We start from the raw sequence: 22,928 nt of genomic DNA, 5'->3' as shown, positions 1-22,928 counted from the left end.
TTTCATGATAAAACCATTATTAAGCGATTAACGATTTTGGACTAATATTCCGTAATTATCATTATGCCTCTATGCCTAGTTTTCGAGATATCCAATGAGGCGAAAACGATATTTTTTGTATTTATACATGTATGCGGTCGCGTGTATAGCCTTAGGTTTCCAATATTTCTAGTCTACGGAGTAGTATCGAGTATCTGTCAGCGCTCAAATTATTGTTGGAGGTTGTGTCACATTATTCATATGTTCGTGGTGGATATGTTTAAGGTAGCGTAAAAATAGCTTATTTTTCCAGAAAAGCACGCGCTCATAAAACTGTCTTTGTGGATGAAATAAATTTCATTCCAGGTTTTTTTGTGCTGCTTTCCGCGAAGGACGACAATTTTAAACGTACTCTACATGTATGCTACATTCCCAACGTTAACTTACGCTGGTTGATACGGTTCATGTAATCATGCACCTAACTATTTTCACCGCGATTGGATGCGCTAATCATCATGGGCTTGTGCCCTTTTTTGGTCTTACGCTTAACCAAGTACCTACTCAATGATATTTTTGGAGTGTACGGTTCGGGAGAAAATTTTCCTTCACAAATTATAGTAGGATTTTGTAGCTCACACAAAGAGATTTACATTCATTTGATTCCAAAATCAAGGCAAAAGATTTTCAAGTATTGTCCGCACAGTAGTATTTTTGCCCTAAATGTCAATACCATCATGATCACATATTTAAATTACTTCTAGCAAATGAACTCTGAAGATTATAGAGGTGCGGAGTGAGATAGGTCTACATTGGAATAAAGATGTGCAATTTTCCATAAATTAACTTTTAATTCTACCCAGGTTTCAATGCTTCGATCACATCATCGTCCACAGCATTGCTGGAACTGTTTTCTATTTCGGAGCTTACTTGTGCCGGAGTTTACTTGTGCCGGAGTTAGACTTGATTTGGTTATTTGAGTCATGGAGACCTATATTTTTCATTGGTAAATATTTTTTTAAAACTATATGGAGACTGAAATAAGGACTTGTTTAAAAATAATAACTAAAAAATTACCTATTTACAGCATTTTAAAAGGTGAAAATAAACATTTTAAATTTTAATTTACAAATACTTATTTACTAACCTCTTGAGGCTAGTAAAGAAGTCTTTGACATTCGTTCGAAACATGAGGATTAAGGTATTATAATAGACTAAAACGCAGCCTTCCTTGACTGCTATATACTTTTTTCTAACTCGGGCTATTGTTTTTCGGATCCCCCAGTAAGGGGGACCCTCAGCTATAGCTTATTTTGCATAGGTAGGTGTAAATCCCACGCTGCTGTACTTGAAGGGTTCAGTAGCGGAGAGGGTAGCGTAGGTAGAGAGGAAACGGTATGAGTTCCCTGTCGAATGGGAAATGCTCGCATGTGGGATCCTACCCCTCTGGTCGGGAGCATGTGAATGCAAGCGAGTGAGGGTGGCATTAGAGTTTGTATGTTAAGAGCAGGCGAGCGACTGAAATGCTCTCGGATGGGGAGCGAAGGGAAATACAGCCTCGGAACCTTATCCACCAGTTATCCTCCACCCGCCTTATCTTCAAGTAACACGTGTTTCCCAGTCTTCCTCTTCCTTCATTCCTATCTCTCGCGAGCACTTCCTCCATTCACCTAGCTCTGCTTCTATCTGTACCCCGCCCTCGTGAGCGACTACGCATTCTCGACCTTTTCCTCTTCTCCAAGTGCGCGAAAAAATAAACAATGCTAATCCCTCAGAAAACTCAGGCTCAACTTGTGGAAGTTCATTTCGATAATTTTAAAAAAAATTTACTTGCATCTTAACGTAGCTGAGGCTGACACCGCTGCGTCGAAACTAGTTGTACCACGAAAATAAATTGGTGGATAAATACAAAGTATGTTCTTTTTAATTGTTAAAAATACTGCTATAATGCAAAATAAGCTCTCGGCAAATGATTAGCTCACAAATATTGACGCATGAATTCGCACATACTTGCCAAACTTTTAATAAAATTTTATGAGTAGTAAAAGTAAATGACATGTAATAAAATTTTAATTGTATGACTAGGAAACGTTCAACGTGACACAAGCAGGGATAAAGATGCTTCTATCTGTATCCTTCCCGCGCGAGTGACTATGCATCGTCCACCTTTTCCTCTTCTCCGAGTGCGCGAAACAAATAAAAATAATAAAACAGAATGCTATAGATGCTAAATAAGCTCTCGGCTAATGGTTAGCTCACAAATATTGACGCATGAATTCACACATGCTTGACAAACTTTCAGTAAAATGTTACAAGTGGTAAAAGCAAATGAAAAATGTTAATTCTTTGACGAGGAAACGTTCAACGCGACACAAGTAAGGATAACGATACTTCTATCGGTATCATGCCCGTGTAAGCGAATATACATCCTCCGCCTTTTCCTCTTCTCTGTATGCGCTAAAAAAAAGCAAAAATAAAAAAGATCTATAGATGCAAAATAAGCAATCGACAAATGATTGATTGGCTCACAAATATTGACGCTTGAATTCCCCCATACTTGTCACTAGATAAAATGTGAATTTTATGACGAGAAAACTTCCAACACGATATTATTATGGACTATCTATTTCGCGCTATCGAATCCCGATTTATCAGCTCACGCAGAGAATCTCTGCGTAACACATCGTAAGTACGGGGTCACGTGTGACTGAATAAATATGAAGTCGATAAAAAGCTTGGATATTTAAATTAAATGGGGTATTTTAATAAATTATCATGGCATTTTCTGTGGCAACTGATTGGTAACACTTTGTAAATCTTGTATCACCACCCTGTCGAACATTTACACAGTCTAGAAAAAAAACATTATTGCGGTGTGCGAGTAAATAGGAAAAGGGTCTAGCCGTACCCTAAAACTAAATTTCAGACGTAGGTATTTGGTGTAGTGTGTGGAGATCCCTTACCTCACGTAAATTCATCTAGTGCCTCAAGTTGAACCACTGAAAATGAAGGATATACACAGCTGATAAAAAATGAGGAATGTGTTGCGATAATTTATGGATACACATATGAGTATTTCATTTGCGGTGGTGACTCTTTGGTTTACTAATTCACAAGATAAAACTATTATGCAATTTTATAAGCAGTAAGATCACATCTTCACGCAGACGTCATATAACCCACTTTCAATGAGCGCCTATCACGTACTTCTATTTTTATCATCCGCATTGAAATGCTTCATTGAGCGTAGATTTCATTCAAGGTGGCAGTATGGTTATCAATTTACCTAAGTGATGAAATTTTAACCCGTGCGCACAGAGCAGTTAATTTAAAGAGAAATTCGTTATTAAAAATTGAAGGTTCATACATTTTATAATATAAATACCTACCATTAAAAATTGTAAAGTCAGTTAAATTTGTATACGACAGTAAATAAGGGTAAAAAGCTTTTTCTGTGTACTAAGCCCTGTAGAAAATAACTTATACAACGAAATATAAACAGTATGATTTGTAAATCAACCTCCGTGGCTAATATTAAGCCTTGAAAGGTGATAACGATGTGAAACTATTTCTCGCCACCGAGGTAGAGGCAATGAATAGAATATATTCATCTTTTAAGGCACCATTTAACCACTAATTCGCCATTTCATGAATAGAATATTTCAATATTTTTAACTGCATAGTAAGAGCTACAATTCATTATATATCCACCAGTGTAACTGGTTGCATTTATGTATAGGAGTACCTAATCTCCTGGCCCTTATTTTCCGACAGCTCCTATACTACGACAGCTCTCTTTCCCCAACGTGTTCCGCATGCATCCAAAAATTATATAGGCAAGTATTATGCCATTCGTACCTCGTTGAGTGCGTTGAAAAAATTCATGAGGGCACGAGATCGCATAAATCGAAATTCACTTTTATAATTCAGTGCCTGGGTTGCGTATTGTTGGCTGAAGTGTGTGTAGTCATGATTGATGAACACATACCAGTTTGTGGAAAGGACAATTTTGTTCCTTGAATTAAACAACCTTATTAAAAAATTTATACCGTCGCAGAGCAATTTGAAATATCTATTTAATTAGTTAAATCCTCGCACTCTACTTTCCCCAAAAGCGTTTCGGATACGATTCCGTAAACATTTAAGAATTCTTAGTTTCCAATTGGTATTAAAATCGTGTAAAATCTCGGTTTTATTTAGTAACCAGTTATCCTTTTCATTGATGTTCAGCCTTCCTTCGGATTGAAGTTCTTCATATTACGGCATACAAATTGATGACGTTATATTTTTTACTAACGCCTCGATATCTTTTATTTGAATTATTAACTCTTAATCTTGACTAATTTCTCCAGTGTTTCAGAAATTTTATCTTTATCACCTTATTTTTTTGTAATTTATGACTCTGTCAGTACCATATTTTAACGTAACATTGACATAATTATAACACCCTGTTATCATGTAAAATTTTATGCATAAAAGTTTCACCCTATTGGTTTTGTTTCTTCTCACCAGCTTTCTCGTATTGGTAAGTCTAATTTTTGTGCGTTTTTTAAGCAATTTCTCCAGCCTAGTCGCTTTTCCTTCTCCTAATGTTATCCTAGTAAGCACTAACGTATTTTATAATTTTAGATTTCTTTCCTAAGTGTCCCCTGTTCAACCTCAGTCTCGGATGTTAACTGTCTTCTGAATTCATTACCCGCCCAATGCGTTGCATATTCGATTGTTCGCTTCAATGCAGTGTTTACTCATCCCATTGCAGGTGAGTAGCGTTATACCTGAATGTACTCGAGCAGTGAAACAATTGTTAAGCCTAATTTCCCTATATAAGCTTAGTACTTAATTTCCAAATGCATTAAAAGCGATTGTCTCCTCTAGACAAAAAGGCTTAACGAAGAGGATTCGCTCACAGCTATGTTAGGTATTACTACTTCAACTAAAACCACTTCGTTGGGATTATCCTGAAATAGCTCCTCACCGGGGTGTTGAAATTTACATGACTTTCCTGGTATTTTGGTGCACCAGAAAATACTCAAGTAATCGTGATATTGTTGAAGATTTGAATTTCAATAGTATTCAAGGACTTGACTCCAAGCCTTCACAAATATTAAAATACAATAAATAAAATAATAATTCCAAAAACAATTTGACATTTCGTACATGGAATGAAAAATGAGGTGCAAAATGTGTAATTAGAAACTAAGGCCAAGAAAAAATATTTTTCACCCCAGTTAATATGACGTATATATAAACTATGATTTGTACTTTAACCTCCGTGGTAATATCTACCCTTGGGTTTAAGTAATAATCAGAGAATATGTTTCTTTATTCTAAAATCCAATGCTTGGGTTTTTTTCAGACTAAGATCATTTCAATTGATTTCTCTCCCGTATCCATCGCCAGGGTGTCTGTCATTCCTTATATGAAGGCCTTGAATGAATGCAATCTCTTAGCATTGGGAAAAAAACAATTTCAATATAAAAATTGAATAAAAGCATTTAATGCTGACTCTTTTGCAAAATTGTTAGGATGATTTTTGATTGCGGATTAAGTTGGGAAAATGATTTGGATGCTGGGATTTTTTTAATTTCAAGAGTACAAGGGCACATTTGCTGTTCAATAGCCTTCATGGAATTTTGACTTACCATGTATGCTTAGAGAATCTTTTTAATCAGTGTAGGATATGTTACAAAGATATTTTGTTGTTCTAACATTTTGCGGAATAGTCTTCGACTAACTCTCCCTTAGTTTTTGTGGTTCCTATGTTGTGAAGAATCACCGCGTTAGCATAGTGAAATGTGTTGGAGATATCTAGGGCATATTCATTCATTCATAGTATTTCTCTGCATTGGTGTATATCGAATATTTAACTTTATTTACGCCAGTATTTTCTAAATATCATAGAGAGATTGACGGAGGAGTTGACTTATATTCACCAATGTCATCTCATTTCCGTTTTTTTTTTCTTTTAATCTACAGCAAAATGAAATATTCCGACATAGCTTTCAAAAGCTCTGCTTTAACAGATGGTCTTGCTTGTGCTTTGCGTGACACTCGCTACTTTTCAAGTGAATACGTCCTCGCCTTCAGCCAGCTATCGTTCGGCAGCTCAACCTATCTAGTGGCAAGGGGCGTTTAATTATTTTTTTATTATTTTAAAGTTCCTCTTACTTTTTATCTGCCCTCAATAGTGGATCCGAGAGTTGTATTCTGTCCTAATGAAGGCCGTTATCTATAGACTCGCTTCACCAACAACCCTTCTTTTCCCCGTTGCGGCAAGAGTAGCCGGGCCATCCCATCGGACTCGGTACGCGCGTTTAGGAAAAATACCTCGCCATTCTTAGGGGTGTTGTTCGCGGGTACTGTATGCGCACGACAGTTGAAAAAGCGCACCCCATTTTCGTGTCCAACTTGGTACGTTCTCTCGTTTTTTTAATCCCCCCTCCGACCGTCTTTTATTTTTTTTCCTCACTGAACGCGTAAAACGGTCGACGCTTTCTATATCTGTATATACGTTGCCTTCCCCCTTTACCAACTCCTTTTGTGTGTCCATCGGAATGCTGCTGCCACTATCTCAGGCTGCGTCCCTGCCGCCCGAACATTACACACTCTACGTTCATTTATGTATTTAATTCTTCTTCTCGCCGAAATGCATTCACGATAGTCTTTTTTTACTCTCCTCCCCCTACTGGTACTACCTACGACTGTCCCTTCCCTCTTTGTCTCCTTTAATCTTTCCCCCACCCCCTCTTTTCCCTTTGCAAACTGGTCGTCTTTTCCTCCACGCCGTTAGTCCAGAATGGACTTGGTTTTGCAGCTTCCAATGGTCCGTTTTCATTCCCTTTAAAAATTTGTCGTGGAAAAAAGGATTATAAAATGCACTTCTTTTGGTGCATCTCTAAAATAATCATATCCCTTTAAACTTCGTCGAGGATAAGTTCAGTGTTAACGCAGTGTCACGCACTTTTTGCGTTGGAAATGTTACCAGAAAAGATAGTTTTACACCTTCTTCATAGTCGATCAATCGGGCTCTATGCCCGCTTACTCCGGCTTGGTGTTGACAGTTCAGGAAAATGGGTTATGCGTTTGAATTTTTGAATAAGTTGGGTTGGAATTTATTATCCAGATTATATGAGAAATTCCGAACACAATAAATGAAGCTCTAAAAAAAGCATGGAAAAAGAAATATAACTTAAATTTATACAGAAATATGATAATGTTTTTATTTTTTTCGTATCTCCGACTCTTTAAGTTTATTCTATAATCTTAATGTATCTTTAAGATTCCCCCGACAATTGCTGTCTTTATTACTTATTGATGTCATAAGGGTTTGCACTGAATTATTCTCTAAAGTATTACATTTCGTTACATGTTTGCTTAATTTTATCATTTTACTTCAATCATACGAAAGTTTCACCCTAATAGCCTCAGAATTTGAGAACTTTTTTGTCACATATACTACTTACAGGTTATTATGCATCTAAATATTCGTAAAATTTTTCTATATAGACATTTATAATATTTTGTATGAATGTATATTCATCTCAAACAAAGTAAGTCAAAACAGTTTTGCTGTCTCATATTGAGGATAACTGCGCTCAATTGAATCTATATTAGTATAACCTACTTTTAGCTGTTTCCTTTTGTTTTTATATGCTCAAATATTGTTCGTCAAACTTTCTCTCCGATTCCATCTCATAAACAGATAAACATTCTATTCTATAATCTATTTTCTTTACATCTTTATTTAAATATAATTTACATTGAGATGTCAAAAATTAGTCTTTAAAAATTATTTAAACATTCCCTTTTTTCTACCTTACGGCGTTTTGGCTCCTACATTGTAGATATACACCGTGGGCTTTCAATACCGCTCCAGGAATGCACTGACGGCTCCAGACCGCGGCAATACGCGGGAAATTACAGTAATGATAGTAATTTATTATGTCCTGTAAGTCCCACTAATATTTGTTACACAGGGTGCGTTCCGAAATTATTGTAATTGAATTTTCTGCGCCATTCCTATTGGTTGAATTGGGATCCAACTTCTTATAGTCGGTAGGGGTCAATGCTAAGCTTTACAACGACACAAGTTTCAGGGCTCTCCAAGCCGTGAAAGCGGCAGGACGTCAGTTGTTGTGTAACTCAGCACGTAACCTGTATCATGAAAAAAATGATATCGACAATCGTGCTAAGTTTAAAGGCCTGTTTACACGGTACATTAACACGTACGGGTTAATGTCTAAATGAATGAACGCGAGAATGAACGCCAAAATGCACCGTGTAACCACACAACTTGTGCGAATGCATGCACAGAAAATAGAACCTGTTCTAATTTGGTTCATGCATTCGTACATGTTCCGTTCCGGTCCACAAAAATCATTCACGCAAACGTACATTAACTCGTACGTGTTAATGTATCGTGTAAACAGGCCTTAAGTTTCGTGCAAAACTGAAAAAATCCGTTGAAAAGACAAAATAAAATTTGTGAGGCTTATTGGGACTCTATCCTGTCCAATTTACAAGTTTGAGCTAGTTAAAAGCCTTAAATAAGGGCCGGGAAGAGTAGGCACATCCTCAAAATGGCAAGAAGAGCGAATCAAAAGTGAAATCAGCGCTCAATTACTTTAAAACAGTAAAGCAGTGGTGTATAAAGAATTTGTTTCTCAAGGACAGACAGGTAAATCTGCCTATTACATGTACGTGCTGGAAAGACTACGAAGAAGGGTCATCAGGACAAGAAAAGACATCTCCATTGCCTGGCAAAATCCATCTCGACTAAGTGCTTAGACACAACGTGGGTCCGCGGGTTCCTGGAAAAACACGTTGTTTAAACGTTGTCCCAAACGCCTATAGTCCTGAAGTCGTCCCAGCTGATTTCTTTCTGCTACCTCATATTAAGGCAGCCCTGAAATGAAGTTATTTTCCAACCTTAGAAAATACACAGTCGTAACGAGGACCTTGCCAGAGGTTCATGAAAAACCCTGACTGGGCGCGTACCGGTCATGGCAGTCTTCGAAGAAGATGTCTTTGTATGTTTGAAGTATGATGTTTGAAGTATGTCTTTGAAGAATTTAAAGTGATTGTGTAAATATGTTCAATAATTTTTTTAACTAATTGCATTACTTTTGGAACGCACCCTGTATATCTATAAACAAAACCCTTTCAGTAAAATTTAGTTGACAAGTGAAGATTGTGCTTTACATTTCTATTCATTTTAGTGATTCCAGAAAAAATGGCGTCCTTCTCATTTTCTTACGTTATCCACTTCGTCTCGGTTTCAATTAAATGCAATCTGTACTTTGTCCTTTTTTCACAATATGGTCGTAGGATGTTTATTTTTAAGTGAATTTGCACTCATATAATAATGCTGATTAAATATCGTACCCTAGATGAAAATATTTGTTGATTTGAAGTGGAATTATATACATCCGATATGTAAATATACAATGAGACATAAGGTAAAAAGTAACGTTAACAGACTAATAGATTATGATGGAATATTTTGTTTCATTATTCTAGGAAACATCTTATATTTAATGTAATGAAAACTGAAATCTGTCTCATATTATTTTTAATGATTCATTTTTTAAACTAATTGAAATCATAAATTAATATTGTTTAAACAATGTTAATGGCAACCAGAGACAATAATCAAATAATTTTATTTTTCATCCACTTTATTACAATTCGATTAAATAAGTTCAAATTGATCTCTGCTATAGCAATCGATAATGTATTAATTAGTAATTATGGCGTTAAAAAATAAGTCGATGCTTATCTGAATAAAATATCACATTCGGAACGGTAGGTATATAATTTTCACGTCCTCTCTCTCAACTTCGTTAGCCAATTCACTCCGTCTACATTAAAAAACGATATCGATTATCGAGCATAAAGGTTTTATGTCCCGCTCTGAATTTTTATTTCCATTAATTTGCAAGGACAGGGGGATGACGCGCAAATGTATCCGGAGGTGAATCATGGACTGAATTTTAAAAGGATATGCCCTGCCGGTGAGCGCGCGCCAGCCGGAGGCATTGCATAGCCCGGAGCGTATGTACAGCTAGAAATAAATTTGCGGATGCATTGACGTCAGGTGCCGCTGTGTGTTTTTGGAGTGAAATTTTGGTAGCAGTGATGTTCGAATTCAATACTAACGGCAGGTGTGTCGTATTCATTAGCGTCATGCCGATATGTGACCGAAACAAATAACAGTATCTTTATTCCATTTCAATTTTACAGTATTGATAGAATATTTTTAAACTTAAACAGTTGCTCGTGGATTACTGATTGAATATAATTTACTCCTATTAACTTACAAGTTATAGTTATAGTATATAGGTAGACTTCGGCTTTCATTAGAATAAACATCAGATGTTTCCTAGAATAACGTATTAAAATATTTCATCACAATCATTAATTCTATTAATATTGCTCTTCACTTCATATTTAATTACATAATTGTTACTTATATAGAAGGTCAGAGGCGTAAATACGAATATGCTATGGAGGGATCTGGGAAGGGCGACCCCTCCCCCATCCAACCGGGGAAAGTTTTTGAAAAATGACTTGCCTGGATATAGATTTTACATAAATTTGGCTCTTACAATTTAAGTGATTAAGCAGATGCTGTTATTATATTTCAAAACTAGACATTAGTTTCAAATAAATATATTATTTCTCTGAGGCTTTTGGGGGGATCTATACCCTCATCTCCTCCCATAGATACGACACTGTAAAAGGTATATTAATAGAATAGGGTGGTTTCTTATTTTTTATTGCCTTTATCGAAAGATTTTTACTCCTGGAGTACGTATTTCACGATTTTAGGTTTTTAAAGGACGATATATATTCGCGATTAAATTAAAAGTGAAAATTTTAAGCGCGCGAAAACGTGACGCCTAAGAAAAGCCCGTGTGACGTCATTCTGGTTCCGGCTGCCACCGTGTGAGACCATTTTGGTGCGAGGCTATGAGAGCCGCTACGATGCAGGCTGCTAGCAAGTAGCAGAGTACCCTGCTAGCAGGTAGCGCTTGGCTTAAATAAGGATTATTAAGGTAAAACACCCTATCAAATGAAAGAAACTTTCCGACAATAGGCAATTTTAGTAAGTGATTATTTAGAGATGTTTCTCTGAGCTTACTGCCATATGAATCCATTGGTAATCTCAGACGATGTAAAACTCCTGACTACTCGTATAACACCTAGGTCCCTGTGACATCAAGTGGAGTGGCGTCACATGTCCGCCAATCTTTTCAAATTTTTTCAAATGAGGTTAAAAATTGACCATTAACAAATTTGTCTAACCTGGGCTTTCTAAAACCAAATAATTTGTATATTATGAATACAAAAATGGTGGGTAACGAATCGCAGTCAATGCCTTTCGTTTTCTTTAATTAAGGAAACTACCCTCTTATAGATTGTAATGCAAAGATTTATTGAGTAATTTGTATTTAGTTATGCAATATTCGTTGAAATGAAATATCAGAAAGTTTTCCCTGACTTGATGGTAAAGCCAAAATAATGAGATCAATTTTTTCTTCATTCTCCAGGGACAGCTCCAATAATCACTCCAATTATCGCTCCAATAATAGTGGAAAAAAATGCCGTTTCACGTGATCATTTTCCACGATGGCTCTAGGGATGGGCTTCACATCCGTTTTTTCCTCACTCGGCATGTCCCATTCTCCGTCGCTGAAGACATCGCTGGCACCTTCCTTTAGCCAATCATAACGCACGGACACAAACAGCCAATGACGCCAAACTTGGGTTTGAACCCTTCCTAACCCAGGGCTGCTTCTGGGAGATATCAAATTTCAAGACTTCTCATTTTGAAAAAGTGAAAATTTTCATCTCCATCATAATAATTGTGGTAGCTTATATTTCACCATTTAATTTTACAGCACAAAAGAAAACCTAGTTTAAGTGTTTCCTGAATAGAGCTGAATATTTATACATTTTTCTTTTATTAGAGGCAACATTGGGTTATAGTGGGTTAATTGAATGACGGTTGCAAATACGAAAAATGTAAGAAAAAGCAGTAGAAATGACCGTGTGATTCAGAAAATTGTGGGTGGAGCCATCACCCTTTTGGTCCCTGAAACCTATCGTTTGAGCTACCATTCTAAGGACTGAATGATGATCGTGATGACAATTGAAGGAAAAATGATCGTTTGATTCAGCATTAACTGAACCCTAACGTATAATGTATCATAGGATTATTTTGTGTCAGTGGCGTTTTTAACATCAGCTCTTGTGGTTCCCTTCGTATTCTCTTCAACGTCATAAAGGCATCTAACATTAGTTAACTACTCATAATAGAATTGTTTTCAGTTCTCATTTTTTTCATTTTTGTTATCTTTTTTTGAATCAGCAAGAAAGCCCATGACTGTGCGTGCAACTTTTACGCAAACCAATTTATTTTTTTATTCCTTTTATGTGTTATATGCTATTTACTGATCAATTAGCAGCTTTCAATTGCAGCTGATCAATTAGCAGCCTATTATATTCAAATGAGTCCATGATCGAGAATATCTTTAGCTGAATTATGCACAATAGTAATAGTAAATTTCCTACACAGCTCTCACTCACATATGGTTAGAAAAGAAGACATTTGAGAAAATAATTGTTTGAAAAACGAATTGAAAATGATGAAGCAAGGTGTATGTATAAAGAATAAAGGAAACGTCGACGTCTAAATTGATTTTATTTTAATAGTTCCAAGCAATGCATGAATTGATAAATAAATTATTTTATTGAGAAATTGGAAAAAAAAGATAGCATAATTTTATTTTTATAACAATTGATTTTTTTATCCTTTAATAGACAAACATAATCTATTTTCATGCTGCATAAAAGTTGGCTATTTCCGTATTTTCCTCCACTTTATTAAACTTAGCATCTCACACTTGTGTAACTCCTCATACCAGTGTTGTTCTTAGCATTCCTTTTTTTTTCTTTTCTGTTGTCTTTTTTGAACTGACTTGAGAGAAAAAGTTTTTCAGAGATTTAAATTGATCATGTTTGGTAAATTAATTCTTTTCCGTGCATTTTTTGCAATCGTTAAACCTCAGCGCAACATTTACATGAGAACAAGAGAATCAATTCCACATATCTACTTCAGGGTTTTCTTCGCTCATAGAAAAGACGGAACACGGCAGAGGGACATGAATGAATGACATTTTGATCTAAAATATCTCAAACTTAATATTTTTCACGTTTTTTTTCATCATGATTTAGTGGCTAGAAAAGTGATTTAATAAGTAGGTCACCTTTCCAAAAATTCGGACGTTCCACTAATTAACCCTTGTTTTCTGCGATTTTTTATTATTTTAGCTTAATTATAGTTTTCCCAGAGTGTTCAGAAAATAAATAGGTGATTAGCGCAGTCACTTTCAAGATAGCAATGAATTATTTGTCTATGGATAATGAAAATATGTCCCGCAAAGATCGTATTTCGATAGTCAATGCCTATTTCTCTTGTGCTGGAAGAGCCAATCTGTCTACGTCAAGCTTACTCGGAGCACCGTACAGTTTCTTAGATAAGTCCAGTTATTAATCTTACATCACCCAGAATGAACCAATCGGCACTAGTCATCTTACCCTTGCATGCAGCGAGAGTTTACTCGTGCCGAACTAGCATTGTGCTACGTTTTGGAGTTGTGGATGACGTGAGTCTAAAAATATACCATATTGCTCAAAGAATATGTTCCCAATTTGTCACGGTCTTTTTTTTTAATATCGTTCTCTCGAAAAATCGAAGCGTCATAAATTATTGTGAGAGTTAAAAATTAGTGTGAATAACTTAAAGATGAGAAATAAAGTATGCATGAAAGTGAATATTGCCATATTCATCAAGTAGCTACGGAATTATATCCATTGAAAAGTGGAACTCGGTTGCGCCGGGTCCTCGCTGGCTAATCTTAGGTCGGGAGTTTGAATCCCATCTGATGAGGTTCATCGCCACTCTAGTAGTTTACTCTTATTTAAATGAGGTTTCCGCTTTCTACGTCGGCTTCTGTCTTTTTTCATGACTCCATACTTAAATAAAACATTCGTTATCATCTTGAAATTACCTTCGTGGCAACTAGAATGACCATTTTTAAATATTTTCCTGCTTTTCAAAATTTTAATTTGAATAAATGCTGAGGATGGATCATTCCTCATGAAGATTTTATACCAGCGCGTCAAATACAGGGAGCTGATCTACACTCTTTTGACTCCAAAGAAACTCACATTTTGCATCCTGACACTGGGAAAGATGAGGAAAATGCACGAGGCGTGATGCGGTGTCTACCAATGGCAGACGAGAGAAACGTAAGTACATCTACATTTTACCCTGAAAGTCATCAACAGAGGTCTTTGGCAGGAGTCTACCCATTACCAATATGCACCAGAGGATTTACATCCTAATTTACTTCCACGAGCATGCGCTACACTACATGTACCCCACATATTTTTTTAATAATAATGGTATTTATTGGCACTTGACTTTTAACATCAAATTATACATGATCAATGCTGCATAAAATAATCAAAAAAGTTAATTTATACAGAAATTAATTACTTATATTCATTAATTGTGTACTTTTATGAATAATTTTCACAATTTTGAGCCGGCAAAATACGTTATGACATGCCAGCGGGTTTTGCCATTTTTTTAAATCTTCTGCAGAGTTGAATTATGATTTTGATGTTCTTAAGAAAATTTTTTACATTTATTGTAATATCATCTTTTCAACGTACAATATACACTCGACTTATCTCAATATATAGTTGATATGACAAATATGGAAATCAAAGTTTCCAATTTCATACGCAGGAATCTGTTCCCAAGATCTATTATGCCCACCATGGTAGTTTCTAAACAATAGTGTCGGTTTGAATGTCTTGCTCATGACGAAAAAATACCGATCAAGCGGGATTTAGATACCCTCTTATGCTCTGCTGTCTCTCTTCAGTCTCTTTAAAATTCAGTCTCCTTGAAAACCTGATGCCTACGTCTTTTCGAATCACCTATGCCTGCTAATGGAATCGCCCAATTTTCAATGTGAAGTTAATTTATTAGCACACATACTTCCGCACGGGTCGAAATAAGGATGATAAAAAGTAAATGAATAAAAAATAATCAATAATAAATAATAAAAGTAGCATAGTATTATAATACTTTTAATACTTTACTTATTAATAATATTAGAACAGTATGGCCAATGTAGTTGACTATTCATGCTAGAAAGAGCACAATACTATATATTTATCCTATTTTGCGTAACTTTTGTATATTAAAGCAAATTTAGTGTCGACAGGATAATTTTTGACAGTGTCGACAGGTCGACAATTTTTAATTTTAGCGTATAGAATAGAGTAGAAATCGTTGTTTTGTTTCCGTAGTTGTTAATGAAAAACTAAATTGTGGGTTAATTGTAGTCTTTGCTGCTATTTATATATTGCTCATTGTAAAAGGGAGTAGTTGTACCACAAAGGTATTCAATTAAGCTTGTTGCACACATAACTGTTTATTCTTTCACTTGAGAGAACACGTTAGATGCACTCGCAATTTTAACAATGATTTGCAACATCTATACGCGAGTTGAAAATAGTAATTTTCAATTTTTTATCTAAGTGAGATAATTAACTTTCTGGGATTTTTTTTTAAATCATGAACACTGTTTCAATTATTCCTATGTAGCTATTAAATGCATAATGTGTAAAAAGTATAGCGAGGAAAATGAAACATGCTTCCCTCATTTGGGCCAAAAATTATTTGTAGCGGAAAGAAGATTTTAATAGGTTTCGTACATTAAATCCACCCGTCACAGATGACGAGTTGGATGATCCTTAATGTAATTACTCTTCCTAAATTCCTTGTACTTCATTTCTCGTGTTTTTTGTACCACGTTTTCGATCCCCCGTTGCCACAAAAATCGTTTTCTTGGTCTCTGCCTCTTGTATGTTTTCGTAGTTACTTTTTTGATCCGTCATTCAATACTTGTTGTTGTTCAATACGTTAATGGGTTTGGAAATAAAAAAATTACCCCTATTCCCTCTCATAACTTCCCTTGCCTTTCCAACTAACTTTGTAATATACATTTTCTTGAATTTTTACAATGATAATTTTACTCTGTAACGAAAGAATAGTCGACAATAAAATATCCCGCGCGTAAAAATGGCCGAACTTCCATTTCTTCAGTTCTTACTCTATCTACATGTAACTTGTGACGAAATAAATCACGCTACTATTTTTACAAATATTTATTATTGCTGAACTTATATACAATATTTTACGTATTACATTAGCTCCGATATCTTCAAGTTATGAGTATAGATGTTCACATTCTAGAGTGACAAATTTATTACTGTGTTGGGATCGTGGCTCCATGAAGTATCGTTTAAATTCTTGAGCAATTTCTCTCACTCTTCTCCCTTCAAAGCACTTTTAAGTGAAACACTCACCGCTCGTCGAAGTGAATATAATTACGTATCCCGTGTGTTCCAGTCCCTCCCTTTCAGCTGAATCTCCTTGGACTATTAATCATTTTTTTGTGACGGGCGTGAGGAGGAAAGCAAGGGTACTATTGTCCGTGTAATTGGTCCCGTTCAATTTGCTGAATGGCAGGCATTATCATTATGTCATCGGAGAGGCAAATCGATTATGCCAAAAGAAGAGTCTGGATGGTGGCGATGAACGTGAAAGATTTCTTTTGACAAACTGGCAGTATTCAGGAAAAAGACTTTTAGGTGTTCGTCGTTCGTATATAATAGAGCTGCAAGTGGTTCTGTCTCCCATACATTTCAGCAACAATAGTTCGATTTCTTCATCATGCCCTCAATTTACATAGCAATTAATTCTATCTTGGAGTATATAGGTCAGTGAAATGAAATGCAAAATGCTTGCCGACGCGTCCAAATTTTCTTATATTTTCATCGGGGCTATGACCAATGGTTAGAATAATTCAATACATGAGGAGGTGAACTATTTTTACAATGATATTTTTACCATAAGAAACTAAGAAATGTAAAAAAATGCTATTTCACATAATGGAAAAGAAAAGACAAGAATTTTTGACGCATACTCCAGGAAATAATTAATTGCTAAGTAAAATAATTACAATGAGAAAAGAGGCCCCTTTATGTAAATAACCCCTTTAAATAAACATTAAAAATAACTCCTTTGCCGCTCATGACGATACTTGTATTAGGATATTTTTTTCGGTCTTAAAAATTTCTAGTGAGACACATATCTGTTATTATTTATGATATACACATATGGTTAGTGGGAATGTATGCGTACCAGTCGTAAACTTTGTATGTATTTTAGAGAATAGTGACTGCATCATTCGTTTTGACCACTGATATTCAATAAACTCCAAGTATCTCGCGTTTACATCATATGTCATCTAAAAACCTTATCCTCGTCCAACTTCACGGAATCTTTGCTAATCCCTTCCATCATAAAGGTCGTATATTAGTCTAAGGTATTGCTTTAGCAGCCATTGCTGATATCGTAAAATTGGAAAATATACTCTCTTACACGCTCTGAGAAAAAACATGATAGTTTTGTTCAAAAGAGGATTTCGACAAATATTGATGCATTTTCTGACGTTGCCCATAGTAGCAAAAAAAGGGAAAGTTACTTTCATGTTCTGCCGAGAGACCAATTACTTAAAAAACACAAATTTCAATCGAAATGATATATGAAAATGATATTTTGACCTGTTAAGTCATGGCGAACCCTAGCACGAGGAGAAATATTTCAAACACAGCACAGGGAAAAATATTAATCGAACACAAAAACGTGTCTTAAAATAACATCTAGGAAATATGAATAAAAAATGATATTGCTTATGTATTCTTTTTACCCCGTTAGAGATGTAAGGATATAACTACGAATTTTTGCTTGAGTAGGGAATAAGGGAAAAAATTTGGTGTTTTTAATCCATGAGTCCTTGATGATGGTTATGTCGTGGCCAAAAATCTGAGGGAGCACATATATTCATAGCCTCCATTTTGTTTGGGTTGCGTGAAGAAAATGCTGAGCAAGCTGGCGATGGAGGCAGCCAATGTGCCATGTGGCATAGAATTTGGGTCGCCGGACTCTTAAGTGGATGGACTTGAAAATTTCGGTAAATTGTGCCAGAACAGGAGATCCCAGACGGATATCTTGGCGTCAGTCACCAGCATTTTTATGCGCTGGCAAAATTAAATGCACGTAGATCTATTTTTTGAACGCAGTACCATAGGTGGAATCCTAAGTACGCTAAATATACGCCACGAGGTGAAATTTTCAACTCTTTTCCTACCACATTCGAGAGAAATGCCTATCTTTACAATTTTTCTATTTTTTTAAAATATTGCAATGGAATATTTGGCGGCGGATTCCCGATACACCTTGTGGATGGATGCATAGCAGTAGGCCTAATCATCGTTGGATATTGCCGAAGGCAGAGTAAATCTCATATTAGGATTATGTATGTGGCGAGCTTTATTTAAGTTACTCTATCATATCTTTTTTTTTATCTCCTTTTAGTCTCGGGTGTGGTTGCAATTATAAAATTCCATAGCCAAATATCTTTAGTCTAGTATTTTAGTATTTCACTTAAAAATATATTAATCGAATTTCTGAACACCTAATGGAATGTGATTCAGGTGAAATAGTGAATTCAACTTAGGATTATAGAGTTTTTTTCAGATATCCGTTCCACTCAGACATTATCTTTCTCTTTCCTCAAATTATATTTAAAAAAATTAACCTTAGGACTTCAACTGGCAAAGAAGTCATTGTACGTCTGAAACTAGAGAAAACTAATGGGACAACGACAAAAGTCATCTTATTTATTTTATTATAAAAATACAGTGAATAAGACCCCTTTTTAGTTTTATCTAAGTTTGCTGGAAGACACAGGATTCTAAATAAGAGTGAAGAGTATTTTTTACGAAAAAGTAAATATTGCTGCCAACCTTTCTTCCTTAATCATATTTAGCAACGACTACTTGGTGTCATTTTTATTAATCGAAGGAATTTCAGTTACTCATAATGGTTAGGATGGTTTCAGAAAACATGGAGGGAATGATTCGAGAAAATAGATTGTATTTTTCCTGATCTGTCTGATGATTTCTCCAGGCTATTCCATTTCATTTGCGTGAACTATTCGTGCGTTGGGCTTATGAAACGGGACAACAACAGTAATTGATTGTGAACCATATAAGCATGACTGTTCATTCTAATATTTATTTGATCACTTTTACACTCTTGTGTTGACCACTGTTAACATTGCGCTGTTTGCTTGAGAGCAATGAGCTTGAAACACTTCGTAAAATCAAGTATTGGTATAGGCCATTTTTAGTATTATATGGGGCATTACGACGCACTCTACTGACCATTATCGAGAGAGAAATAAATGAATGGCCCACCAACAAAACTAATTTTAAAAAATAGCATTTGCTGATGCGAAAAGGCCGGCGAAGGATGATGCCGCGTAGTAAGGGGACGTCTTCCTTTGGCTCTTAGTAGGCAGACGTTGACGATCGTCGATCTGGAGAAAACATTAGGAAAGGATCGAAAATGTTTATATTTTTTAAGACCTGCGGTGAATGTTTTGTATAGAACATAATAAGGCCGCTTTCTCATTTTGCGCGTGATATTTTTAAGCGGTGCATGGAAAGTATGTTGAAAATAGATAGAAATCGAGATTGTTTTACCTATCTTTTGGATTTCCTCTCTCGTAGTTCTAATGCTAATAAAGCATTTCTGCTGTGAGAATTCGAATGAATAGATGACATGATGAAATGATGTAAACAAAACCTTGATTTGTAGTGGGTCTTGGAATAGTGGGATACCAATAAATACCCGTGGAACCATGAGGATCTATCGAAAACAGTTATAAAACCTTGCATAGTACCTAATAAAGCACTACCTTAGCCTCGACTGTATCGTATATTTTTCTATGCGAATGGATATGTACGGGTGGATGGATAGGGAAAGCATGAACCCATATCTGCAAATTTTATCTGTCTGTCGGTACTTCTATCACATGCGGGATTGCTGTTGTCTATGATTGCAATATACTGTTCCGACGGAATTAAGACCACACAGTGGTCGACTCTTTCTGTTGAAGAGAAACAAATCTTGAGAAAGTCTGAGAAAAGAATAAAATTAGGTAATATACATTTTCGTAAATCCTCAGACAGCCTTACACAGAACCTAGTAGATTGACACTTAATCGTTTATCGTGTAGCACATTTATAATAATACAAGGAGGAATGATGGATAAAACATTAGAGGATCGTTAGTGAATCGATTGATATTATTTTCACATACAGTGTAATGGACGCTGATGTCCATTCGAAATCGTATAAATAGGAACGCAGTGTACTAATGCCATTTTGGGTATCCCTCTTTATTCTCTTTGCAGAGGTGCGTTAGCAATGTCAAATTGGAGCACGAGGAAAGGCTTGAATAAGTAAATATTATTGGATGTCTGACGAAACATTTTGGTATTCAAGTGATAGAATGCTATTTTAACTTTCATCCTATGTCATTATTAAAATTAAAGCAGAAATAGGCTGAAAAGATTCTTCGCAGGTTCTCCTCGGGGTAAAATTATTGGACAGTTACTGGGGAAATTTTCCCAGGCAGATAACATGAGTATTAATCCTTCAACAAGTTAACCGGGAAAGCCTACAATCTAAATAAGGTCGGAGAAAAACCGAGGATGACGTTAGTTAAATAAGAAATAATTCAATGAAATATACAACGATAAATGAAATAATCTATTTTATCATCCGTCAGATACTCTCTCATGGTGGAATAGAGTCACTTCCAGTCCAAAAAGCATCGTAAATATGGCCCACTATGGTCTCATAGAACTTCTGTAAGATTGGATGCCGCCTACCTTGTTCGCGGTGGTAGTCACACTTCTCCACTCCTCGCCGTCACCCGGGAAGCAGACGCGCCGCTCCGCGGGGCCGATGAGGCCGCCGCCGCCAATGGTCACTGTGCCTCCTGCCCCGTTGGCGCTCGTCAGGGGCAGCGCCGACAGCTGGTGTTGCTGGCCCTGAGGCAGGGGCGGCGGCGGCGGGGGCTGGTGGTTGAGGGCACGAGGGAGCGAATGACTCCCTGGTGCCATGATGGGCTGCTGCATGGTGTCGTTCGTAGGGACACACACTCACCCTATTGTCCTTTGAGCCATCCTTCGGTGATGCAGTAACGTGGAAAAGTACTATTCCCAATGTAGAAACCTTTTGATAAACCTCTTACTCTTATAGTTCTTCTTATACACTGCAGCGCTCCTATTTCAGTAGTTAGTCTTTTTAGGAAAGTCGAAACTCCGCCTGGACGTACTTTTTATCCCGTAGAAAGCCTCTGTATCTATTCTTCATGAATTGTCTTGTCTTTGGTAAAAGTAATCCCACTCTGGTGCACTCGCTAAGTAATGACTGTGGAGAATCTTTCCGTATGTCTTTTTATCCTCTGAATTAACTTGATCTCGAATCATCGAGTCTTTAGGCCACTGGGAAAATCGGCGGTGAGAAGATTTAACTCATGGCATACATTCAAGTGTATCATGACAGCAGTAGATAAATTTATCTCAACTATAAAACCATGTAAGGAGTACTCACTGAGGGTTAACTTCTCAACCGAAGCGTACTTAAATCTACTTCCTCTCCTTTAAACTCTACGACTTTTGCGCGAAGTTTTCCTCATTCATCAATCACTCGAACCCTCCTCTCCTTACTACTTTTTGAGAAGCCACTGTCAGTTCTGGGCTATCTTCATCCTATTGCCATTTAGCCTCGGGATTTTCTCCGCCAATCGGGGCTTATAACTCACATTCGGCGAAATAAATCGTGGAATAACCTTAAAATAGGCGCGGCTCTAGCATGCGGGTGTGCGAAAATTTATTCGCGCTCCTGATAAATGAAGAGAGAAGTTAAAAAAAGTTGAAGATATTTAACCCATGAAAATAAGAAAAAAATGCTATAACTCGCGAACAATTCCGACGAATTCCTTCTTTTCTTTTTTTTCGGGTGCGCGATATATAAACCCTCGTCGCGCGAGAAACTTTTCGCGATGTCGCGGCAGAGCAAGATATTGAAGGGGTAACGCACCGCACGGCGCTTCGGAGGCAACTGGTTCCCCTTACGGTAAAAGCCGTCGGCGTAAAGAGAGGGACGGTGGGGGGTGTAGAGGGGTGGGAGGAAGGAGAAGGGGTGGGGAAAGGTAGGGGAAGGGAAGAGGGGTGGGAAATTTTCCTCCCCACCCCGAAAATTTTTCTCCTCCCCAACCCCTTCTACCTTCCCTCCGCGAAATATCACCCCCTCCGACAACACACCATCCCCTACCTGCCTCCTTCCCAACCCCTAACCCTCTCCGCACTTGCCTATCCTCTGATACCCCTTCCATCCGCAAGACGAGTGGGACATGCGCAATAAGGCGATTTCGGCATCGGCGAAGAAGTGGTGGGGAGGAGGAGGAAAAAACCTCTTCGCAAGGGATGTGGGGGAGAAGGCTCTGTTGAGACCGACTGGGGGTGGGATTGAAGGGAATATTAGGAGTAGGGAGAGGTTTGTATCAGTCGCGTGGGTGGAGAAGGGATGGAAGGAAGTGGGGGTAAAAGATGCAGCGTGTATGTGATGTGGGAAGGGGAAATGTGTGGGAGTTGAGTTTGGTAGTGACTATCAGGACGTGAGCGGGGCATGAATGGCTCGTGCTCTTCTGGCGAATGAGCGAGTGTGCATGAGGACAGGTATGTCTGTGTGTGTGAGTCTGATCTTAACGTGCAGGTGGCGCGGCAGGGGAATCGTGAGGAAAGGCTTGCGAGGGGAACTAGTGATATGGGATCAGCACTCGCGGTTAACTCTCTCTGCCAACCTCGAAGCGGTGACTGGAAAAGGGATCCGTCGGGCCTCTCCCTTCCAGACTCAGGCTCCACAATTGAGGAAAGCGCGTTACA

The 22,928-nt window shown here is 37.1% G+C and overlaps 1 protein-coding gene across 1 annotated transcript in view; it reads right to left on the bottom strand.

Moving 5' to 3' along the window:
• Nucleotides 1-22,123, bottom strand: part of LOC124162630 (delta-sarcoglycan-like) — a 440,414-nt gene extending 418,291 nt beyond the window's left edge. Inside the window, exon 1 of the mRNA XM_046539222.1 lies at nt 20,868-22,123. Within this exon, the coding sequence (XP_046395178.1) occupies nt 20,868-21,116 (249 nt within the window). The 5' untranslated portion in view covers nt 21,117-22,123. The remainder of the gene's footprint in view (nt 1-20,867) is intronic.
• Nucleotides 22,124-22,928: the final 805 nt, after the last annotated feature.

This window comes from Ischnura elegans, chromosome 7 (assembly GCF_921293095.1).
Source record: "Ischnura elegans chromosome 7, ioIscEleg1.1, whole genome shotgun sequence".
In the NCBI taxonomy this organism is placed as follows: Eukaryota; Metazoa; Arthropoda; class Insecta; order Odonata; family Coenagrionidae; genus Ischnura; species Ischnura elegans.
This window is presented reverse-complemented; position numbering and strand designations above follow the sequence as displayed.